Below are 16,645 nucleotides of genomic sequence, written 5' to 3'. Positions count from 1 at the left end.
TGCTTCCAGAATATAGCTGTGAGTACAAGCTTTTCAAACAGGTATGTTACAGATGTTCCCCCGTCAGTGGACCTGAGAAGCAGTGAGGCAGCCATGAACTGGAGGCTGCCATGAGAAATTAGGAGACCCGGTTCTCAAGTTCTGTGAGGGGCACACCTGCATGGAGGCCCAACTTGGCACCAGTCGCCCTCTTTCTGGCCAGCACTACTTCATCCATGTTCCTTTGGTGAAAATCTCGCTTGCATGACCTGCTCAACCATGATTCTCACTGAGGGTGAGAAATACGTTTCAGCCACAAGTCCTAACCAATCTCCTATTACACTGTGTTTACAAGTATGAAAATATGACCAGGAATCCTCAAACTCTCAAAGAAAGTCATCTAACTAAAGGAAGCCTAGGATTTCTCTCAAGGAATTGAGTTAATATACAGTACCACGTTGAAAAACAGAGAAATGGATATAATTATTATTTTCATAGCTTAAGAAGAGGTTCATGAAAAAAAGATAAAGTTCTGGAAAATGAGCTACATTTGGGGGGAAGATGCCAATAAAAACCCGTAATAGGTGAATTGACTAGCAATGAGTACCAAATCAAGTGAGTAGGAAGAAGAGAAGGATGGAAATATTATGGGAAGAAAACTGGGCTAAAAAGACCAAATATTTGCCCATCCCCTCCTCCCCCAAGGAGGGTGTTATGAGGGAACCATATTAAGAACAGATATGTGTGTGATTGGGTCGCTTTGTTGTACAATAGAACTTGAAGAAACTTCGTAAATCAACTATACTTTAATAAAAAGTTTTTTTTTTTTTTAAAAGAAGGGATATGGGAGATGATAGGAATCTGTTTGATAATATATGCCTTTTCATTTCCAACAGAACATTCGTATTATTTTCAAACAACAGTGAAACAAATAGAAAAATTGGCCATCATAAAGCCACAGAGAGAATCCCAGTAGATTCTAATAAGTAAAAATCATAAGGTGATACTCTTTATCTGTAAGAGTCATAAAACAAGAAAGTAGCAACCAAGAGCCAATCCCAAAATACCTACCCAAATAGCTTAAGAGAAAACTATCATGCATGTTCTCACTATTTACATGAGACAGAACCTGCAGGCTGGCTTGGCCATGAGCTGCTGAGCTTCACTCTCTGCGTTAACCCACCTGACGGTGCTCTGAAGAGGCAAGCCAGCCAGGACCACCATGATTCAGGAGGCTCAGAGGATGTGGGTTTCAGTCTCAGCTTCAGTAATTAGATCTCTGCTGCTACTCTCAGGCTGGGAAGTAATGTTGAAATATCCCCAATGAAAGGAAAACCACGTGGGTAAAATGAATTGATGTCACCTTTTAACATTTTGAGCTCATATATTGTAACAAAGAGTATTTTGTGACAGGTGATGACATGACATTCCTCTCTTTTCCTTTTAAAACAAATTAAGTCATATCCTATGGTAAACCATAGTGGAAAGATATGAAAAAGAAGGTATGTGTGTATATAGGTGTATGTATGAATATGTATGTATAAAACTGAGTCACTTTGCTGTACAGTAGAAATTAACTCATTGTAAATCAACTAGACGTCAATAAAATACGTTTTTTAAAAATAAAAAGCCGATCCACATTTTTCAGTGAAAGAGGGAATTAAAGCTAAAATTCTAGGTTAATTTAATACGAAGGACAGTTGAGAGGATTCCGTATCAAAAGAAGTACTCTGTGTATGTCTAGAAGACACCCATTCTTTACCGCAAACATCTTCGTAGACATGTTTCTGATATTAAGGAAAAAAAGGGGAAATAGAATTGAGCTGATTTAATCACAAGCGGAGGCATCCTTACAGAAAATTGGAGAGCCTTCAGAATCCTCAGGATTTTTTAAAAGTTTGGGTAATTTAAAAATCCTCAGGATTTTTTAAAAGTTTGGGTCATTTAAAGTTTTTTTTTATTGCTTTTTGGCAAATATTTGAATGAAAACAAAAATTTAAAATTGTTATTAAACTTTAAACTTTAAATAACTTAAGCATATTTGAATACTCTTAAATGAAGGCAGTACACTCTTAATAAATGGCAATGAAAACTGGAGTTCCTGTTGCGGCTCAGCGGAAACGAATCTGACGCTGGAACCATGAGGTTGTGCGTTTGATCCCTGGCCTCGCTCGGTGCGTTAAGGCTTCCGGCATTGCCTTGAGCTGTGGTGTAGGTTGCAGACGCGGCTGGGATCCCACATTGCTGTGGCCGCAGCAAGGGCTCTGATTAGACCCCTAGCCTGGGAAGCTCCATGTGCCGTGGGTGTGGCTGTAAAAGGACAAAAAACAAACCAAAAAATGGCAATGAAAGCTTTGTAGTCAATGGGATTATCAGTATAGAGGGATAGAAGTGAACTTAATGAAAAGGTTGACGTTACTCCACGTGTTACTCCCTGCTTTTCATCATCTAGTTTAATTGGAACATTAACTATATTTTGGAGATTGTTAAAATGCTTGTTTGTGAGACATTTTACATTAAAAGTTTATGTGGTCTAAAGGGAGTCTTAGTTGAAGTTAGAATTGATATCTTACAACATTTGGGAATGTCTGAATCAAATTTGAGGTCATGTGTTGTAATCTATTACTCATTTATAAACCACTAAATTCTTTTTTTTTTTTTTTTTTTTTTTAGGGTTTGGAAACATCTCACCACGCACAGAAGGGGGAAAAATATTCTGTATCATCTATGCCTTACTGGGAATCCCCCTCTTTGGTTTTCTGTTGGCTGGAGTTGGAGATCAACTAGGGACCATATTTGGAAAAGGAATTGCAAAAGTGGAAGATACATTTATTGTGAGTATAAGAGTCTTTTAATTATATATGCTAACTGTTTAATTTTGTAAAATGTGACAGCTTTTCCATTCACCTCAGGCACAGTTAGACATTCACTTATTGGGTGTTCTAGAACAATGTATATGTACCTCTATTTGTAAGTAACTTGCTGTATATTTTTGTTGTTGTTGTTGTTTTGCTATTTCTTGGGCCGCTCCCACGGCATATGGAGGTTCCCAGGCTAGGGGTCGAATCGGAGCTGTAGCCACCGGCATACGCCAGAGCCGCAGCAACTCGGGATCCAAGCCGCGTCTGCAACCTACACCACAGCTCACGGCAATGCCAGATCGTTAACCCACTGAGCAAGGCCAGGGACCGAACCTGCAACCTCATGGTTCCTAGTTGGATTCGTTAACCACTGCGCCACGACAGGAACTCCTGTATATTTTTATACTTCTCTGAATGAATACGTTAATGAATGGGAAAAAGCAAAATATTCAGAAAGAAAAAGTACAAATTTGGCAGTCCAGGATTCGAATTCCATACGTATTGTCTCCTAGTTATATTTACTTAAGCTAGTTATTTTGTCTTTAAATATCTGTTTTGGCATTTATGCGATGTAAATGATGGTGGCGTTGATGAGGTGGAAATGAAGAGGTAGGGATATTATTATAAGTGAAGACTTAACACAGCTAGTAAACAACCGACATTTTATTTAAAAATGACTTTGGTGCCTTGTTCGTTGCTGGTAGCATTATAGACTTTATATAGCCCCTTTTGTGAAGGAGAGAATAATATATAGCAAACCAAAAAAAGCGGATCGTAGAACTCAATTCAGTAATGTCATTGGTAGAAGTTTATCAAAGGGGTGTAATTCAGTAGAACTAAATGTAATATACAGGAAAGTGTTCATGGCTTTGTTACATTCAATAGAAATAAATACAATGGGAGTTCCCGTCGTGGCACAGCAGAAATGAGTCCAACTAGGAACCATGAGGTTGTGGGTTCGATCGCTGGTCTCGCTCAGTGGGTTAAGGATCTGCCATTGCTGTGAGCTGGGGTGTAGGTTCCAGACGTAGCTTGGACCCCCCATTGCTGTGGCTCTGGTGTAGGCTGGCAGCTGTAGCTCTGATTTGACCCCTATCCTGGGAACCTCTATATGCTGCAGGTGTAGCCCTAAAAAGCCAAAAAAAAAAAAAGAAAGAAAATGAAAATGCTCTTATTAAAATTTTGAAAACCGGTCATAATAATATCATCATGATTACAGGCTTCTATTCTTGAAAAAATATAAAGAAAATAATTGCATGAGAGGGTAAGATCATAGATGATTTGTTACAACTACCACTACTATTACATTTTATTATTCAAAATCTTTTATTCTCTTCACAAAAATTTCAATGAAATATCTTACATTTAACCTTATTGATGACATAAGACTACTGAATATTAGTTTTTCAATTTAAATGATAATTCCAGTTTTAGCACTAGATGTTTCATAATAAGTTCAAGGTTCACTCACATATTTTTACTGTAAGAGTGAAATGGGCATGGTTCTCTCAAAACGGTTATTCTCTTTTTGGTATTAATGCTTTTCTTCTATTGATATTAAAAGTATCTTATAGTAAATGAAAGTACATTAGTGGCATGAACTTGGTGATGCTGGATTGGTCTTCGTTCATTCATTCAGCAGGTGTGGGGTTCCTACTGGATGCTGGAGCATGTTTTCCTGCTGCATCTACATCACTGCATGAAACTAATCCCATGCACAGGGAATAATACATCGCCGTGTTCAAGATTCAGCAATTAGTACTAAGCTCTGTTCTGAGAACTTTCCAAACACGAGTTCATTTAACTCTCACACATGTGATAAGGCTGATGGAGTAGAGAAATTTTTGTGTCCCCTTTCCATGCTATGGTTTCATAGATCTGTATCGCTGGAAAATTTTCAAGCTCCAAAATTCAGTCTTTTTTTTATGATGGGAATTTGACCTATAATTTTTGTACTAGATAGGGCAAATCTGGTTGGAGATGAAAATACATGGAGATGTGGGTAACCTCAAAAGGAGATGTGGAGATACATGGCTTATGTAGAAACTTCATTTTGTTGTGTTGTGGAGATTCTTGATAAGGAAAGGAGGTGAGAAACATGGGTGTCTGAGGCACCTGTGGGCAGGGGTGTTGAAGACTTATCCTTGCCTACATATCATGTCTGGTGTATGTAGTTGTCGTTTAAGGCCGTAGAACAGAGAAACTGTTCCATCCAGTTCATATCGGAATCAACTGTAGACCTGCGCCTTTAGTATTTCACCGATCAATTAAAAAATGATAGGAAAACATGGTAGGAATGGGAGGGGAAGGTCTTCATGAAATTAACAATTTTATCAATTATCAATGACATATTTAATTCATAGTTTGGTTTTCTCCCTTTTCATATATTTCTAGATTGTTTGACATGCAATGAGTTGTATGCTTATAGAATAGAAATATTTCAAAAGTAGTTCGAGTAAAGGCATGATGTAAATCTGAAAATTTATTCTCGGCGCATGTAACTGAGTACTTTACCGGTTGTAAATCTATGTAAGAGTAAAGTAGCATCATTATTAGCATTGATTATTTTCAGCTATTCATATCGTAGCCAATATTTGTAAGTAAAGACAGTTGAGAATTAATTATAAAAGGAAACAAAATACCATCCTTATCTGTTAATTTGCTGATAATAGTGTGTATAAATTAACTTTGGGAGTTCCCATTGTGGCTCAGCGAGTTAGGAACACAACATAGTGTCCCTGAGGATGTGGGTTCGATCCCTGGCCTTGCTTAGTGGGTTAAGTATCCAGCGTTGTCACAAGCTGCAGTGTAGGTCACAGATGCAGCTCAGATCACTGTGGCACAGGCTGGGAGCTGCAGCTCTAAGAAGTTCCTAGCCTGGGAACTTCTATATGCTGCACCTGTGACCATAAAAAGAAAGAAAAAGTTATCTTTGCAGGTACATTGATAATCTCAATCAAATTCTCTTTCTCTCTCCCTCCGTCCCCATCCCTAGAAGTGGAATGTTAGTCAGACCAAGATTCGCATCATCTCAACAATTATATTTATCCTGTTTGGTTGTGTGCTCTTTGTTGCTCTGCCTGCAATCATCTTCAAGCACATAGAAGGCTGGAGTGCCCTGGATGCCATTTATTTCGTGGTTATCACATTAACGACCATTGGCTTTGGTGACTACGTTGCAGGTATGTTTTTGCTGGCACTGCCACTGCTGTTCTAACCCTTGTCCTTTTGTTAGACTTTTCTCATGGGTTTGCTGCACAACGCAGTGACTGCCTTGGTTTCCCACGGCTGTTATTACAAAGTACCACAGACTGGGTGGCTTTAAAGAAAGAAATGCATTCTCTCGTAGAAGTTCAAAACCAAAGTGCTAGCAGGGACAGGATCTCCTGAGACTGGTAGAATCCCTCCTTGCCTCCTCCCGGCTTATGGAGGAGAACATTGGTCCTGGCTGGAACTCAGCGTGCAGCTGCTTCACACCCACCTCTGGTTTCATCATCACATGGCTTTCTCCCTGTGTCCCTGTCACTGTGTCTCGATGCCCCTCCTCTTATAAAGACAAGTCATATTAAATTGAAAGCCACCTCTGCTTCAGTATGAATTCATCGTAACTAACTACACCTGCAAGGGCCTTATTTCCGAGTAAGACCATGTACCAAGGTGTCAGGGTTGGGACTTCAACACATTAGATACAGTTTCATCCATAACAGTGACAGAGCCCTGACAAAGGTCATTCCATGGCAGTAAAGATAAGGCAAAAGGGTGTGGGTGAATATTTGTTTTTCATTCATTAAACAAATGTAAATTGCTGGTTGCTCAGAATTTTATAGTCCCAGCCTATTTTCAGAAACCAATTATCTGCCTCTCATTTATTATTTTTTTAATGGTATAAGAATTCAAGTTTTAATTATCTTTTCCCTTTTTTTCACTAGGCCTTTTCATGTCCTAGTTTTTTTCCCCCAGTTTTATTTCGAAAAAAATTGACACGCATCATAAGATAAGTTTAAGGTGTGCAGCAGGATGGTTTGACTTAACGTAGATCCTGAAAGCAAATTACCACAACAGGTTCAGCTAATGTCTGTGTTTCTCATGCAGTCTGCCTTGGTCTCTGGGGTGCAGGGGCTGCTCCAGCCTCACTCCTATGTTCTAGGATCTCTCCATGGTATCGTATTCTTGAATAGTTACTAGTTGTTCTCATGAGGGGAAACCACAGTCAAGAACAACCTATAGCACCGTCTTGCTGACGTCATTCTCTTATGTTTGAGTTTTAAAAACACCTGCAAACTTCAGAAGGGGTTCTTAGCTACTGAAAACCTTCTTTTCTCTAATACTTTTATCTCCTTTACTTTTCAGTTCTAATGTCAGTGTTTTTGACCTTTTAAATATTTTATCCACATATGTAAATCTATGGTTTTCAATATTTTTTCCTTTTATATATGTACCATTTCAGTTGCTGTTTGTTTTAGTATTGTATCTCTTAGGTTTTGCGTTCCTGTCATTTCAATTCTCTCTTTTCTGGTTATGTTATCCAATTACTATTACTGTTCTAACTCCAATATTAAATAAACTATAGTAATAATGGTGAAAGTAATGTAGTAACGTTCTCTCATGGATCATTTTGACCAGTTCCTGAAAATCTAAACCATTATTTTTTTTTAAAGTCAGTTTAGGTATTAGAAAAACATGCTAATAAAAATTATAGTAGGAATATGCTATTAAACTTCCCAGAATAAACTCATTGGTCTAATTCAGTTGCAGGAGAATTTTATACTTTCTGGTTGTTTACTGTTCTTTCTTGACGCAAATTTCTTACTTAAATATTATCAGGAAAGAAAGTATGTTGTGTAGTTTTATAAAACTCTCAGAGAAAGCATCTATTTTTGTTATTTTTTAATTATAATTTAATCTAGCAAAGTCCTTTCTGGGGCATGTATAATATGCTTGAAGATGGGGATACTTTTCCGAGCAAAGTCTTGCTTTTGATCAAAAATACTATGTATACATCTCTGTGCTGCGTGGAGCCCTGGGAAAGGAGGGGGCAACACTGCTGGAGATCTTTTAGTTTTCTAATGAGCAAAGAGAAGAATTTCAGATATTTGTAGCTCAGTATAACACAACAAGTGTCTATCCTAAAATGCCCATTTTTCTACCTTTCTTTGATGATGTAGATAAAATTTGCTGAAATAGAAGTGAAAAGTGCTGTAATGTAGCAGAAAGTGAGACGCAGTGATGATAAAATTTGTATTTGTGGCTTGTTAGGCTGTTGTACCACTTTGTAAATGTAGTAAACAAGGTCTTGCAGTAACTGCAGAATGTACAGGTATTAAGTGGCGAGTCTGCCATTTTCAGGGCAACAGCCTTGTATCACACATGTTGTTATATTCTGTTCAGTTTTTAATTTTTATGGTGATACGTAGGTATGTTTGTTTATTAATGTATTTATTTTTCAGCTTTACTGAGATACAATTGACAAACAAAATTGTAAGATCTTTAAAGTACACGTCATAGTGTTTTTTTGTTTTTTGTTTTTTTTTTTTTAATGGCCGCACCCCCAGTGTATGGAAATTCTCAGGCAAGGGATTAAATCTGAGCTGCAGCTGCGACCTATGCCACAGCTGTGTCAATGCCAGATCCTTTAATGAACTGCGCCAGGCTGGGGATCCAGCCTGTGCCTCTGGAGCAACCTGTGCTGCTAGAGTCAGATTCTTAACCCTCTGTGCCACAGTAGGAACTCCCATGGCGTTTTCATATGCATATACATTGTGAAAGGGTCAAACTAATTAAAACCATCACCTCACTTTGTTTAGTGAGAACATTTAAGTTCTTTTGTCGTAGCAAACTTCCATGATATAATCCAGTGCACATGCTACTTTAAACACGTCAGTCCAGTGTGTGTCCATCATACTCTGAGAACCTCTAAAAAAAAAAACCCCAAAAATTATAAATAAAAAAATGTGGGTGGAGTCCTAAAATAGCATTATACTTGTGACCACAGTATAAATTGGCTTAGAGAAAAAACCGAACAAATATTTTCACATTATGGTTTTGTAGAAGATGAAAAAAATTTTTTTTAATTTACCCTAGGAGAACAACACTCTGAAACTGGCTAGAATGTGCGAGTCTGTTATTAGCCACTCTCAACTGCCTGAGGAGTGCAGTTCAGTGAAATACATCTTTTTGTGTATCGGTGGGAACCCTGAGTGCAGAGTCATGGTCCCAGTGTTTTAGGGGAACAAAGGAACAAAATTGTGTTTATTACTACTAGGATATTGTTTTATTGTATCCCCCCCCTTTTTTTTGGCTTGTTAGGGCAGGACCCAAGGCACATGGAAGTTCCCAGGCTAGGGGTCCAATCACATGTATAGCTGCTGGCCTACGCCACAGCCACGGCAATGTGGGATCCAAGCCGTGTCTACAACCTACACCACAGCTCACGGCAACACTGGTTCTCTGACCTACTGAGTGAGGCCAGGGATGGAACCCGCATCCTCATGGATACTAATCGGATTTGTTTCTGCTGCGCCACAACAGGAACTCCCTAAACCTAGTGTTTTAAGTTTATTTTGCAGAGGAAATTATGAAAAAATGGTAGAAATATACTTTGCTAATAACGTGCAAAGGAATTTGAAATGCTGATAAAGATGGACACTACTTTTGCTGACTCATCTCTGGCTCCTTAATTTATGTACCTTGTAGCTGTTTTGGCTCTTGTGAAACTCTACCCTATTCCTTATACTATAGTCTTCACATGCTGGATCCTTGTGCCCAAGGAGCATTTTTGGAATGAAAATGTGGACCAGAGGGCAGATACGGCAAAGGCTGGCTAGGAAATCCATGCCCTTTGCAAGAGTCTTTAGAAAAACAAAAACTATGAGTTTCTTTAAAAGGGATCTTGGGGAGTTCCCGTCATGGCGCAGTGGTTAACAAATCCGACTAGGAACCATGAGGTTGCGGGTTCAGTCCCTGCCCTTGCTCAGTGGGTTAATGATCCGGTGTTGCCGTGAGCTGTGGTGTAGGTTGCAGACACGGCTCGGATCCTGCGTTGCTGTGGCTCTGGCGTAGGCCGGTGGCCTCAGCTCCGATTCAGCCCCTAGCCTGGGAACCTCCATATGCCACTGGAGCAGCCCGAGAAATGGCAAAAAGACAAAAAAAAAAAGGGATCTTGGAAAATAATTGCCTCTTACAGTTCAGTAGAGTACATAAAAATAGTCTTTCCTTGTGGGTGCCTTGTCACAATAAAGTAAAATTAGCTACTGAGTTAAGGCAACTACCCCATGTGAGAAATGTCAGTTGTTTACTTTGTAGCACCTTCCCTCTTGCTATTAGATATCACTCCAGTGAGTATTCTTACTTAATTTTGATATTTCTGCCAGGAAAAAGCAAGAGCCATTGGCTATAAATCCCAAAAGAAAACAGAGATGTACTTTCTGTAATAGACACTCACTGATGCCCTTCTCAAGCCTGCAAACCCCTCTCTGAATAGGATTAGAGTTCAATTACATGATTGTAGTGAATGTTTTGGAAGACAATTAAAAGAATATACTCCACAAACCATGGTGTTATTAAAGGAAAAGGAGTCAATTTGGGAAAATAATATATAAATGTTTAGGATACAGGTTGTAAACACAGTGTAATGATTAGAAGCATCTCCAAAGCAACAAGTCATGATGTGGTGGTTTCAACCAGAACCCTGTTCATCCTTGGGGGGTGAACAAGGAAGTCCATGCAGGTAGACCTGCTGCCATGGGAAGAAAACAGGACAACTCCTGTTGCTTTGTGGTTTTAAACTGCATTCTTACTTTCTATTTGTATATGTTGTAGTGTTTGTGATAAAATATATTAGAGCCTAATAGATTTTGAATGCATAGATAAATCTAAATTTACATTTGCATGCACAGATCATTTTCACTCTTTGCGATATTGGGTCAAAAGCATTTAAAAACCACTACTAGAGATGAATATATATAAGGGTTCAGGTTTCTCTGTGTATGTGACTGAACATAAGAATTCAGTATTTAGTAATTTTTCTGCAGGAAGAGCTCTCCCGGCATATTTTAATTTAATATTTATATGTTTTAATTTTATATTTATATGTTTTACGGGCTGGTTGGCTACCTCAGTGATTCCTGTCTACTCCTTCTTGATCATCCTTTTGGTTATTTTATCATTGCTCAATATTCTAGAACCAAAAAGGACCTGGGAGCCACAGGGCCATTCCACACTTTTATTTTACGTGTGAATGTACAGACCCCTGATTGCTAAATGCAGTTCACACAGAGCAATCCTTCCTAAAAGGTGAGAAGAGAGAAAGTTAATTGTTCAGCAAAGTGTCATATGCTTGATTTTAGCCACGCCTGGAATAACTTAGAGACAAATCTGTAGAGGTTAGTTAAAGTTAATGACAAAAATTATATGTGACAATTTACTCTTGGTTTCCTGTGTTTTGTTTCTTAACTTTCATGATTTTGTTTTTGATTTGATGAGAAATCTGAATAGTGAAATTGTTAAATCATGCTTGCCTTATAAACTGAGAGCTAGATCTGTCCTTCTTTATTAAGCTCTAAGATGTTATTAATTATATGGAAATGTGTGAAAGCTTGGGTTCTACTTATTTATGCTTGCTTCTAAAACTCGTTTTCTAAATCCATGGTTAAAAAAAAAATTTCTCTGGGCTCGGGAGGTGGGAAGAGTAGGTAAAGGGGATTAAGAAGCACAAGCCTCTAGTTATAAATAAGTCATGGAGATGCAATGTACAGAATAGGGAGTGGAGTCATTAATATTGTAATAACTTTAAACGGTGGCAGATGGTAAGTAGACATTGCGGTGCTCATCTGGTGATGTATGTAAATGTCAAATCCCTGTGTTGTACACCTAAAGCTGATAGAACTTCTGTCAATTGTATGTCAGTAAAAAATTAGTTAATGGTGGTTTAAAAGTGGAAGAAGTCAAGTAATTACCTAATTTAACACAATTTAACATTATTTTTCAAAACTCAGTGTCCTCTTTAATATGTACTGTGAGGATTAAAGTGAGTCATGTAAGCTAAGAAGTTCATTACTTGTTTAGGAATTGCCCAAAGAAGTCCTTAAAAACACCCCCTTTTGTGAACCAGGTTAGTGGTTAGTTCATAAGATATGCCATGGTTGAGTGAAAACCAGATGCTCACATGTAGTTTTGAATGCTTAGTGGGTTAATCAGGCTTGATGCTTGATATTTTATGAGCCTCTGTATGGAAAATATGGTTGGGAGTTCTAACAGGTAAAATACTCCACTGGTGTATTTACTTTTAGTAAACTTTTACAGACATTAACAATCGTGGAATCGTTTTTCGACACATTTTTTGAGTTGGAAAAAATATTTGTATATCTCATATTAAGAATTAAGTTTTCTTAGAAATATGTTTTCAAAGTCTTTATTGGAAATGCAGTTTTTAGTAACCAAACTATTGTACTTTCTTACAACCAGAACCACGACTCGTTTAGCGGAGTGTTCAAAACTTGCTAAATAGAAGGCAGTTTTGTCATGAAAACATAATTCTCCATAGGAAAAACATATCAAGTTTTTTGGTTCAAAACAGTTTGTCCTAATAGAAAACCTCTAGAAGACGGTTCCTGATGTTGCTAAAGTTTTGCATCTATGTCAGAGGCCAGGTATTAAAATTGCTATTATTGAGCTGATCATTGAGCACAAATTTGCCAGCAGTTTAACAGATAACAAGGAAGGTACATGATGGAAAGAGAGGTCCACCAAAGAATAGTGAGCACTACCACCACCACAGTGACTCAGAAAAACACATGTATGTGTAGCTGGGTCACCGTGCTGTACGGTAGGAAAAAAAAATGTATTGGGGAAATAACAATAAAAAGAATTTTAAAAAAGGCTTTATGTGACTCTTAAGGAGATGTCTTATCTTTATCACTCATTTGTCCATTCATTCTGATGTTTAGTGAGCATGTGTTATATATTAGATACTGTGCTTGGCACGTGGTAATGATTGCTCTAGTTCCTACTCCTGTGGGACAGAGTGTTTGGAATTCAGGAGTAACAAATTAAATAGGGAGTCATCTTCTCTTGATGGCTCTGTGTGTTAATACGGGAAAATTCTGCAAGGGGTCCAGTCACCCCCTGATTCAGCTAGTGACTTTCGGAGAACTCATGAGAGAATTGATAGCTACCTGGGAGATTCATCAGTGGGATTTGACCCAGGCAGTTCAGACGTCCAAAGGACTATGGGCAAACCAAGAAGTTACTTAACTTCTAGGATTCAGAAGGAATATACAGAAGAATTATAGAAGCCTATAGAGAAAAAAAATGAAAGGAAACAGTCAGTGATTGTCAGTTAAGTGTTAGACAAGTAGTACATTGTACTGTTTAATGAAAAAGACTCCAAATTACTCTATATTGACACTTAAACATAATTTCTAGGGGTACTAATTATGTACACTATGTACATTATGTAGGTTTCCATCCTTGTAAAAGATAAGACAATGTGCTGATTTTTTTTTTCTTTATGACCATGAGACTGCTATTCTCCTAATGTCACTTTTCCTAATCTTAGACCAGGTACCTATCAAGAAATACACAACTTCTTGAATGCTGACATTGAAAATCCGAGAATACTAGAGAGATTTAGTTACATTTTTTGGCCTTGTGGGTTTTGTGTTTTATTTTGTTTTAACTTCATAGCATAAGGGAAGTTTGGTTTAATGGGTGAGCTGTTGTTTAATACTGAAGCCATATTTCCATTTTAAAAAAGAAAACTGAATTTACAATGTTATCAAAAGAGCCTCTTAGTTCTTAAAGCATTTAAAAAAAAACACTTTATTCAGTTAAATTGTTTTACTGTAAAAAATAAAAATGTGCTAAAGCTGAAAATGTTTTTTCCTCTTCGTGTTGAGGTAGAATAGCTTTGCTTTGATTAATAAAGAGGAAGTCAAACAAACTAAAAACATTGAAATCAGTAGTTAATTAGTATTTACTATCTAATCTAAAGGAGGAGAAGGCATTTTATACTCAAGCACTAGAGAGCAGAATAGGGCCAGCTTTTGAAAACTGTTGAAATGAAGATAGAAGCAAGGTAGGGAAGGTCCTGATAAAACAGTGCTTATCTTCAGACTCACCTGGTTTCTAGGTAAGAACCTTGAGGGGAAGAGGAACACCTTATTTGACTAGCTACGTGTCTACCAGGCAGTGTGCACACACACACACACACAGAGATGGTGAATATACGATGGAAAAGATAGTAGCTGAGATTATAGGTGACATAGACAGCCTGGGTCAATGAAAAGAGCCTGTGATGGGAAGCCATGCAGGCCCGGGTTTGGATTCAAGCTCTTCTGCCCCCTTTCCCGTGTGACCTGACAGCTGTTGCTTTACCTACTAAGAGTAGGGCTTCTCTGTAGTAAAACAGGAATACTTAGAATTTCGGGGAACTAATTCAAGTGTTTTACCCCTGAGTTCTAAACAGACTGTAGGAATGATGGTAATTGGAAATATCAGCTTAATTACTGAGCAGCTGGAGATGGGGCTTACATCTATGGCCAAATGGTCTTACTAATAGTCTTGTCCTGAATCAATGGAGATAGGAGGAGTGGGATACAGCTTCCCACTACACCTACCCCCCTCAGGGCTTTAGGATGGAATGATTTCATTTTGGTAGGCCTTCTTAAAGTCTTAGCTTTCACTCCTCTCTCTTAATCAGAGTTTGAATATTTTGTAAGGCAGCTGCAATGAGCGTAAAGCCTGGGTTTCGTAGGACTACCAGGCCGAAGCAAAAGAACTTCCCCAGATCTATGCTGTTCCCTCAAACCAACAACTCTTTGGGACCAGGTGGGAAAGGGATTGTTGCCAGCAAATGTTTAGGAAACCCATCTGAGGAGAGAATGGGTTTCTAGGATAATGCCAGAATGAATCTTTCCTGGGCTAGATGAGCTTTGCCTCAGCTGATTTCCTTATTTATGTGTCAAGAAGTCCAGAGAAAAATGGCTCCATCTAAAACATCATATGAGAGTCAGAAAGAGACTTATTTTAACTACTTTGAAAAGTTTATAAGATTCCCAGAACCTTGGTGCCTCCCCCCCTCTTTGCTATTTTGGTTGCCATCTGCCTGCTCTCCTGTAATGATTAGCCAGAAGGCTCTTAAAGTGGAAAGAACTTGTGTGCTTATTTTCAGTGGCAACAAAGAAAACAGCAGTGAGGTGCCAAGTCGGTGAGGAACCCAGCAGGGGAGAGTGGGCTGTAGCATCCCACAGGCCACATCTCAGAAGTCTGGGAAAGAAAAAAAAATGATGGAGTGATGGAGTGGAGATGGGGGTAGAGGGTACAAAGGGAAAAAAATCGAGGGCAGAGAAGTTAGCCTAGGTCCTTAACAACCAAGAGACCCATGTACAGATTTCTTGAATGTTCTAGACGAAAATTTGTCCTTGAGGCAATATACTTAAAAAACTTTTTTAATTTAAAAATAAAACTAACAATTTTTAAGCAAATTATCTTTACATACAGATATCTGAATTGGGGTAAGATTCTTGAATCAAGTGAATTGAATAATGTGAAAATTAGTTCTTAAAATCTTAGGTATCAGAAGGTGAAAAGGATTTGCAGGCATCCAATATATACCAGCTTTTCCTGGATCATTTGACTGCCAGTATTTCATCTTAGGAGTGGCAACTGGGGATGGGAAAACATCCCCCATCGCACCCTACTACCCCAGGCTTAGAATCCACTAAAACTCGTGGGATGAACATTTTACCCAAATATAGACCTTTGGTGATTAAGTTAATTTACTCTTTTCAAACTGTGACATCCTGTTTATAAGAAGGAAGACTTATAATAAGTCATCTTGAGCATGAACTAACTTCTAAAATCAACATTTTGCTGAACTTATGTATTAAGGGAGTCGCAACTATTTGGATGAAGATTTTCTGGTTTTGAAAGAGAAAGTACTTGGGGAAAAAATGTCATTTTGGTTTCACTGAAATGGAAACATTTAAAAAGTGGAATTTGCTAGTGAGCCTATCATGTAACTAATTTCCACACACATTTCTCAAGTCACTTCGGTAAATCTGTAATGCTGCATTCCCTGTGGGCCAAATCTTAACCATCATAAGATGCATTTAGCCTCTGTCATCCTTCCCAGAAATGATATTTTTAAAAATTCTGCATAGGTAAAATTTTTACAGTATTTGGAAGATATATTATTGACATTGTAAACTGAATCTTGAAAATTATTATTTGCCCCCAAAGAAAGTGGAACTTGCATCTATTTGTATTGTTCGCCTGGTAGAAAAATGTTCTCTGTTCACTTTGACCCTTAAATATTTGAAAATGTCCTGTGGGCAACTCAAATCTAATTGAGGAAGAGTAGTGTTACATTCAACATTTTGTATTTGACTCTCAATATATACTTGCTATGTATTAGCCATTCTTCTTAATGTATGGGTTGAATGTTTGTGAATTTAGAGTATCCGTAACCCCTGTTTAGGTATCCCCAAGTCTCTGAGCTCTTCTGCCCTGTTAAGCGTTAGATCTGTATTTAAGGAGCCTACTGACTGTCTCACTTGTTGGTACCTTAAGCACCTGAAATTTGTTAAGTCCCAGTTTGAATTACTTCTCTTTTTATGGGTTGCTCTTCCTTCCCTTTTTTTTCTTATTCAGTTGCTGGAACCATCTCCCACTGAGGGTTTCTGGTCATCCTGAAGCCCTTTTTTTCACTTGTCATGCCAGCTATTGGTCATCAGTCCCTGAAGATTCTGCCTCTAAAATGTCTCTTCTTTCCATTCCAGCCTAACTAAGGCACAGTAATCTCTTAG

General features: G+C 38.1%; 1 protein-coding gene across 2 annotated transcripts in view; it reads left to right on the top strand.

The window, feature by feature from the left end:
* KCNK2 (potassium two pore domain channel subfamily K member 2) overlaps positions 1-16,645 on the top strand; it is a 158,257-nt gene that overhangs the window by 81,744 nt on the left and 59,868 nt on the right. For both annotated transcript variants that reach the window (XM_047753860.1, XM_047753859.1), the window contains exons 4-5: positions 2,653-2,813; positions 5,836-6,022. In XM_047753860.1, the coding sequence (XP_047609816.1) occupies positions 2,653-2,813; positions 5,836-6,022 (348 nt within the window). The remainder of the gene's footprint in view (positions 1-2,652; positions 2,814-5,835; positions 6,023-16,645) is intronic.

Source organism: Phacochoerus africanus, chromosome 11 (assembly GCF_016906955.1).
Source record: "Phacochoerus africanus isolate WHEZ1 chromosome 11, ROS_Pafr_v1, whole genome shotgun sequence".
Classification (NCBI taxonomy): domain Eukaryota; kingdom Metazoa; phylum Chordata; class Mammalia; order Artiodactyla; family Suidae; genus Phacochoerus; species Phacochoerus africanus.
The sequence above is the reverse complement of the archived record's forward strand: the minus strand, read 5'-3'. Positions and strand labels throughout refer to the sequence as shown.